General features: G+C 39.0%; 1 protein-coding gene across 1 annotated transcript in view; it reads left to right on the forward strand.

The window, feature by feature from the left end:
- The window catches only part of IQSEC1 (IQ motif and Sec7 domain 1), a 74369-nt gene extending 65697 nt beyond the window's left edge, over positions 1-8672 (forward strand). Inside the window, exons 12-13 of the mRNA XM_015407440.1 lie at positions 6459-6508; positions 7766-8672. Of these exons, the coding sequence (XP_015262926.1) occupies positions 6459-6508; positions 7766-8350 (635 nt within the window). The 3' untranslated portion in view covers positions 8351-8672. The remainder of the gene's footprint in view (positions 1-6458; positions 6509-7765) is intronic.
- Positions 8673-8888: the final 216 nt, after the last annotated feature.

Genomic DNA, 8888 nt, shown 5'->3' on the forward strand with positions numbered 1-8888 from the left:
CTCTTTCCCCAACCATTTAAAGGGCAGGTTCCCTTTAAATGGTTGGGGGAAAGTGGGGGGGTATGTCCATGTGGTGCCGCATCCCCGACACAATAATGTCACTCTAAATGACATTATCATGTTGGGGCGGCCCAGCCCCTTCCTGGAATGCCCCCAGAATCCCCCCGCTGGAGAAGATATGACCTGGCAGCCCTATCCCTGGGGCCACTTCGTGTCAGCAGAATTGCACAAAAGAGAAGGAAAAGTCCCTTCTCCCTATTGTCTTGAACGGGATCTGACTCCTGGAAATGTGAAGGCCTGGAGGGGATGGAAATAATTCAATTAAAAACATGTTTTTTAAATTATTTTTTTCCAGTTTTTCTGATGGGAGCTGGGGGGGGGCACAAAAAGCTCGTTTGCATTTTTTGCTTTGAAATTACCAAAATTCTTTGCAGTGCATATGAAGCTTTACTCAGTCAAAATGTGTAGCATTCAGTTATTCCAATAAAAACTTGGAAGACTTTGGGGGAGCATCGAAAAAATCACTTTGAAACATTTTTTCTTTCAGAATTTGTGGGGTGCTTCTTAAGGTATTTACTCAAAATGTATAGCATGAATGATATTTATTTACGGTCAAATACCATTTGTCAAAATTATACATATTCATTAAATACAAACAAATTAGATTTCAGTCAAAAAATGTATATTTAGACATATAACTTTAAAACCATTATATCAGAATAACTATGAAAAAATGTATAGCATGAAAGTCTGAGGACTAGATTTTTTCCCATTTTTCCAACTGAAAAACTGGGAAATTTTAGTGAGCTCTGAAAAAAATCTTATGAATGAATGGTCTTTGGAAAGAGAGGAATATGCTAAGATAGCATAGTGTGGCATCTTAGCCCGTTCGCAGGGAGGGCGGGGTATAAATGTAATAAAATAAATAAATAATAAATAAATCTTGCAATGCTCTCTTGCTTTAGCATTGGTTATATTTGCAGTATTACTTGCAGAAAATGAAGGCATTTATATTTACATTCCATAAATATACTAGTAATTTTATGATGTTAAGGCAGCACATTAGTTTGGGTTTTATGGGAAAGTAAATATTGCATATACTTTCCCAAAATTTCCCACTTTTGTTTCTTTTAATGGGAAATCCCCCCCCCCATGGCACCCACATTTCTGGGAATTTTACATCTTTAGGACCCATAAACCTGAGAGTCTTAAGTTTCAACAGTGAACTTTCAGTCCACATCTGCTTGATAGGACCTGAGGCAGACCTCTAAACAATATAGCATGCAGTTAGCTGCCCCCCTCCCCCTCCACGTGTCCAGAGAGATTTCAGTATTTTTTCCCCTTACACTTGTAAGATTTCAGGCAGTGCACATGACAGAGTAAACATGTCCCTTATGGTAACTCACTTCACATATCTCAGGTGGGTATCTGTATTGGTCTGAAGCGATAGAACAGTAGAACAATGTTTGAGTCCAGTGGCACCTTTAAGACCAACAAAGTTTAATTCTGGGTACAAGCTTTCGTGTGCATGCACACTTCATGAAATGTGCCTGCACAAGAAAGCTTATACCCAAAATTAAACTTAGTTGGTCTTAAAGGTTTCACTGGACTCAAACTTTGTTCTCTTACATATCTCAGTAACAGGTTTTTTTAAAGCTGAAAAATCTGAAGGGTTAGGGAAACAAACTCAGAAGTTTCTCTTACCATTAATGTTAATGTTGATATCTTTCTCTTCCATTGAATATCACGTGAAGCTGGTATGGTGCATTACCTGCTTTCTCTCTTTAGATGTGTTAGATCGCGCTAACAAATGATCGGAGAATGATTTCAGCTCAGTGATTCAGCTTTATTCGAAGTAGCAAGCAAACACTCAAACGTATTCCAAAAACCAGAACAGAAAACAGTGGGAGCTATGCTCCTTTTAAACATTACCGGGCTAATATAGCCACACCTATTTACATTTAACAACCAATGAGATTGATGAGTTAAAGACCAATGGGAGTCTTTCCCTCTCAGAGGAATAGTACCATTCTGATTGGTCGCTGTTACAACGCGACCAATAGGAAGTTCGTTCAAAGGAGCCCTAGCTTGGCTCGAAGCTTAACATGGGAGTCTAATGAGGCGATTCATGTAATTTTCCAATACGTTACAATATGCAAAAAATGATATAAAAAGATATAACAGAAATGCTAACACATCTGCACTAGGAATACTTATGACTTTGAACTAGACCTGAATGTCGATAACCAAGATGTTGCAGTTGCCTTGAATGATAAGCAATTCCAAATAAATGGTTCAATATTTATTATCATTAGTATTTCTGCTTTTATCCCACCATTCCTCCTTGAAGCTCAAGGCAGTGCATGTGATCATTCTTTTCCCCTCCCCCCGCCACCGCCTTTTTTTTATCTGACAGCAATCATATTAGGTGTATTAGGCTGTGTGTATGTGACCAGCCTAAGGTCACTGAAGGAGCTTCATGGCTGAGCAGGGATCTGAGCATGGTTTCATTCGTCCTAGTCCAACATCACGTTAGTTAATTGAATGATCCTATAGTTTTGGGTGGCTTATTAAGTCTCTACTCTGATATTAGAGCAAGAGAGAGAAATGCACAGACAGAATGTTCCAGGAATTTCCTAAAGAAGAAAAGAGAGGGTTCGGGAATTTATACTTCCTTTTCCAGTGTTTCTCTGGCCAACCTAGCAGTTCGAAAGCAAGAAATTGCAAGTAGATAAATAGGTACCACTTTGGTGGGAAGGTAACAGCGTTCCATGCACCTTGGCATTTAGTCATGCCAGCCACATGACCACAAAAATGTCTTTGAACAGTGCTGGTTCTTCGGCTTGGAAACAGAGATGAGCACCGCCCCCTAAAGTCGGATTCAGCTAGTTTTCGAGCAGGGAAAACCTTTGCCTTTACCTTTCCAGTGTTTATCTCATGGCAGTAAGTTCCACAATTCCTCTACTCATTGTGTGAAGAAGTCATGATAGAAAAAGTATTAGGGGAACTGAAATTTATTATGATGTCAATTATTACTTACAGTTCTGAAAGATGTGGTATTCATATATGCAAGTAAGAGCTTGGATTAAAGATGGCCACAGCTAAAGCATTCTGTACATGCCCCAGATCTCCACAATTTTCCTGTTCAACAGCAATTCCTTTTGCAGTATCAGATATTGTTTGGCAGGATCTTCTGACTTTCAGGGATAAATTTGCATATTCCAAGGCAGTTCAAAGTGACTGAACAGGCATTTTCCTTATCAGTTTTGTAGTGTCAGAAATGGAACCAAATAAAGAGAGTAGAAATGTGAGTGGATCTGAACCACGGATAAACCCAGTTTTTTACCAATTAAATTCCATGGGAGTACTATCCAGTTGCTTCATACATGCTAACCTAGTCTCCCTTATGATGCAGGTGCCAGAAATAAATAGCCAGTAGTTGCTGGTGCAGAACAAGGGCTCTAGGGCTGACCCTTCTCATGTAAGTGCAAGTTATTCAAGAATTGTACGTTATCAAATCATCACTTGCTAAATTTTTCCAGAAGACAAGATTCAGTGTAAATAGAATATGAATTAAATGCCTTATAATGATGCTTGGCATTTGAGAAGTGCTTTTGAGTCTTCAAGACATTTGTCTTAGTTTGCCTTGTAATCCATAAAAGAACCCTATAAGACAAGTCAGTGTTACTATCCCAGGACAGGTATTGCAGCTTGGGAGGCAAGGAACGAAGGCTAAATGGCCTGCCTAAGATTACTTAGTGCTTTCATGGTAAAGGCAAGAGTTGTACTGGGGACTTCCTTTCATGGTTCAGCCAGTACACTACACAAGCTCTCTATTACAAAGTGTTTCTTGGCAGTCTCTGGAATTCATACTTTACAGTGAGAGGGAAACATGATAAACTTCAAGTAGAATACGCTGCACAAAATGGTTGTTCAGTTTTGCAAAAATATAGCAGATAATTATTCGAATATAGAATTATTATCATAAGTAGCAGCAAAGCTGACATTATATAGTTGCTCCAGCAAATATTTTTGAGGACTGCAGTTTAAGGAGCTAGCCTAGCCTAGGATGAATGAAGGACTGGGGACTATGTTGCAGTAAATACTTTTGCTGTGGGCTGGAATTACTTTAAAGCTCAGGGGTTAAGTAGAGAGGCTGTGGGCATGCACAAGCCCAATTATGGTCCTTTTCGGATTCATTGCAGAGTACAGGGATTTGATTGAGACTCTAGAATCGTCACACCTCCAAATCTAAGACTGGCAGTCGCTCAAACTGCAGTACATTTACTCTGGAGATAAAACTCTTCTGAGAGTTCATAGGGGAAAACTGAGGGCTGCTAGAGCACATGAGGTATTTTTCCCCTTTTGTCTCTGAGGATCTAACTACAACTATGTACACTGTTTCCAGGTCTACCCTGGGTCCTGTCAAACAGATGTGCATATACACATATATGAATCTGGAAACAGCTTAGTGTAGTTAGGCCCTGAGGGAAGGGAACACATTCCTTTCCTCTGGACAGTGTATACCTTGTGTAGTTACAGACATACCTTGTGTAGTTACATATGAACATGTATACATGTAGTCACAAGTAGTTACATGTCAGCAAGAAATATAACCCTTTTTCCCTTTATGAAAATGTGTCTAGTGGATATTCATAGGCAGCCTTCAAGTGCAGTGAATGTAAACTTTCTGATGGGGGTGAAGGGAATACAGAAAGCAAGGTTTTTCATTCCTTTCGCCTTAGGGAAACCAGCTATTAATATTATTAGGATGCTGAAACAAATGTTTGAGTATTACAAGGGAAATTGTATGGAACATGTGAATTCAAAATATTTAGAGAATATGATTTCCATAAAACTGCAGATTTAATAACTAGATTGCATGTTAGTCAGGATTATAGTTTAATAGTTTAATAGTTATTCTAGAGCAGTTTTATTTTATATAGACCATATTGCAGCATCTTGGTTGTTAACACAGAAAACATTTATCTTGTTCTGTATAGAAATTAAAATTAAAACAAAACAAAGCTGATCAGCTATTATATCAATGTAAGTTCTCAGAGAATGCTCCAAGAAAGTCTGTTTCTCAAATATGGGTGTATCGTTTTGTATTTGAGAAGTATCCTTGTCATATTCATGCCCAAATGAAATGTTTCGGTATCTGAACCACTGATCTTCAGGTTTGTATGTCAGATTTGGCATCTGATCTGGCACCCATCTTTAAGAAACTAAAACCCAAAGTAACAAATACTATGGACATATAAAAAGGTCTATGCACTGCACAGTTAAAAAACAGAATCTAGCCATAAATCCAGTGTTCAAGTATATATATATAAAATTAAGTTTAGTTTTCTTTATACTTATCATGAAAGGAAGTTATACAGAATCCATTCAGCAGAACAAAGTTTGAGTCCAGTGGCACCTTTAAGACCAAAAAAGTTTAATTTTGGTATAAGCTTTCGTGTGCATGCACACCTCATCAGATTTTACTTTAGTATAATTTTAGAAGAGAATGCGAAATCCCTGTGCCATCCTTAGATGATCTTAAGTGTACCTAAAATATTTTTATTATATTTGAGTAGTACTTTTTAAGCCCTGATCTGGATGGCTCATGCTAGCTCAATGTCATGAGACCTCAGAAGCTAAGCAAGGTCAGCCCTAGTTAGTACTTGGAGACCACCAAGGAAGTCCAGGGTCTCTCCACAGAGGCCAGCAATGGCAAACCTCCTCTAAACATTTTTTTCCTTGAAAACCCTACAATGTTGCCGTAAGTAGGCTTGCCAAGTCCCCCGGGGGGGGGGCGGGAAAACCCCCACCTGAGAGGCCCGTTACCCGCCGCCGCCGGATCGGGCCCCGGGGGGACACCCACCCCCACAGGACGTGGTTGCGGTGCGCAAGCGCGCTCCAGGAAAGAGCCGGGAGTCCCCCGCTCCAGTGAAAGGTAATACTTGGCAACCCTAGCCGTAAGTCATCAATGACTTGACGGCACTTTCTACCACCAGTACTTTTTAAAAGAAATCTATAGTAACAACAAAATGAATCTTGCCAACTGTGAATAGTATCTTACTGCCAAGTGCAAAAAAAAAAAGTTGTAAATATTGCACATGGTATACCATTATATACATACTACCTTTCAAGTGCAATACATATGTTATAGTTTTATATATGTTGAGGATTCCCAAGTATTAATATTTCTCCCCATAAATTACAGTTATATCATACATGTAATTTAGCCTAGTAACCAATTTGATCCATTAAAATCAATGGGAGATTCCCCAATATTTCAGTGGAATGTGATTACACCTTAAGTGTGTGCTTCTACAAATATAGTTCCTGTACTGTCCCAACATTTACAGTCGCGCTCCAAAGCTCCCCTAGCAATGAATCGGGGAAGGCGGCTGTTTGTCACCCAGGTCTTGTTTCAGTCTCTAATCTATCATATTGCATGTCCTGGGCAGGCAAGCGTGGGCGTCGCAGCAGTGCAGGATCGCTAGACAGCAATATGGAAGTAAGTAGGAAGTTACTGATGTCTAGCTGGATGTGATGTGCATTTCAAACCTTTCTTTTATATACTTTTTTTTTTTGCTCTTCTAACATATAACCTGCCTGCCTCAAATAAAATGCATGCCAAGGCTACTCACTGTATTTTTAGCATATTTTAAAAATAAAATAAACACTACTTCCAGCTTGTTTAGATCGAGCACAATTTGTTTTGCTTTGTTTTTATTTCAGCTAACCTTTGTCCCCCTCTCTTCCTGCAAGCATGGTTAAATGAATATGATGTGTCCTCCTGCCACCATTTCAATCTGGTCCCCGCTTAAAGGCCCAGTGGGCTCTTTGTTGCACAGTACACTGTTTGTGCTGTATGCCAGTTAACTCAACTCGTTGACTCCATGCTCAGCCATTCACATTGCTTATTTTCCAGTTAAATTGCAAAATGTATGCAGTCATGACACCATGGAATTGCATAGATAGGGCATGGGAGGAGAAAAAAAATAAGACAGATGAATTCAATGTGGATTTCATGAGATTTCATTCATCTTCAAACCATTTATATACTGTTCATGTCTTTGAATTCAGCCTGCAGGTTTTTGTGTGTGCGTGTGCGTGTGTGAATTAGATAGACTACAGTTTACATATAGTACATGATGCCTCACCATTGCTGCACCCATTAGTTGTTTGAATGGAAAACAAAAGCCTCCACAAACTAACTAGACAGTTGAAGGCTAAATAGTAAGAAATACTGAGCCATAGCTCAGGAGATCAACACTGTACAGAAAGCATACTGAAAGCAAGATTAGAACTCTTCTGTTCTACAATTCAAACATTATTTTAAAATTTAAGTTTAGATAAAACTACAGCATAAAATCTGAATAGTAGCCATGTGATAATTATTTCCTTTTAATTCATGTATTTGTATTTTCCCCCTAGAGCGGGACAAAAGCCACAAGACTATAATATTTTTAAAATGAAAAAGAAATAAATATAAAATAAAATCTTGAAGGTATTAGGTCACTGATTATTGATGATTCTTTTTTTGTTTAATATTTCCATTGGAGAAAAAAAAATTGGGCATAGATATGCCCCAGCTATGCATTGAAAAGCAAAATTGGCAGATAGAGAGCGAGCGAATTTCTCCTGTATATCATATAGCAAATAATCCATAGAAGCTTTTAAGGAAAACATGATGGTCGCTGTGAACTTTTTCTTTTACACATATTTTTAAAGATTTTTTTAATTTTTATTTCTATTAATTTCTTTTTAGGGGTCCATCATTAGCAGTCCTCATATGCGCCGAAGAGCTACATCAACCCGAGAGTGTCCATCTCGCCCTCACCAGACTATGCCTAATTCTTCCTCACTACTAGGGTCCTTATTTGGTAGTAAAAGGGGGAAGCCTTCCCAAGGCCATCTAGCACCTGGCCCATCACAGCAGCCTCAGCACCCCCCCATAATTTCACATCAGCAACACTCACAGCATTCTTCTGCAATGCACCACTCAGGGTCAGTTGAAGGGCAGACCCAAGCACAAGTGCACACCCACCATTCTCAGTATTGTCATATGCAGAACCCACCCCCTTACCATCATCACCACCACTATCATCCACCCCAGCATATTCAGCACCCACACCAGTACCATCACGTACCGCATTCCCAGCACATACCGCATTCCCAGCATTCTTACATACCACACTCCCATTCACAGCATTCCCATGCTCCCCATCCTCCATTGCCCCCTCCTCACCCTGCACACTCTTCCCATGCTTCGCATCACCATGGTCAGCCAGTTCCCCCTTCTACTTCAACCAGCACTAAGTCCAAACACAGTGGCATCAGCACAATAGTCTAGAACCAAACTACCCTGCGAGTAACTGTAGCTCTAGACAGAACTGTAAAGGCACTTACAGCAAGCAGAAGCAGCCTTTAAAACTGGATTTTTTTTTCTTTTAAAAAAATCCAAGCCAGAAGAAACCTATTTGACTCCTTTGGCCTTAAGGATTCAATAGAACAATTTATATTAGCCTGATCAATGTTGGTCTTATGGTTGAACTCAGTGGTAACCTTCTCCCTCCTTTTCTCCAGTAGCCTTGAAAAATATGCTGCTTGCTGAAAATGTTAAGCTACCTTTTTTTTCATCCCCATGACAATTTTAAATGCATAATGAAAATATAACCAACTCAAAATAAAAGAAAAAAATGAAATAGAATAAAGTGTTGCATTCTTGCTCCTTAATTGTCAATGGGCAAAAACAGTAGACCTCATATGGTTGATGAAAGTACGTAAGTAAACTTTATATAATATAAATATATAAATATATACATATATATATACTGTATAGTTAATGTTTATGTTTAGAACAAAACTTTTGCAAAGTTCACAAAGCTAGC

The sequence above is a fragment of the Gekko japonicus genome, unplaced genomic scaffold (genome assembly GCF_001447785.1).
Source record: "Gekko japonicus isolate JY-2015 unplaced genomic scaffold, Gekko_japonicus_V1.1 scaffold408, whole genome shotgun sequence".
NCBI lineage: Eukaryota > Metazoa > Chordata > Lepidosauria > Squamata > Gekkonidae > Gekko > Gekko japonicus.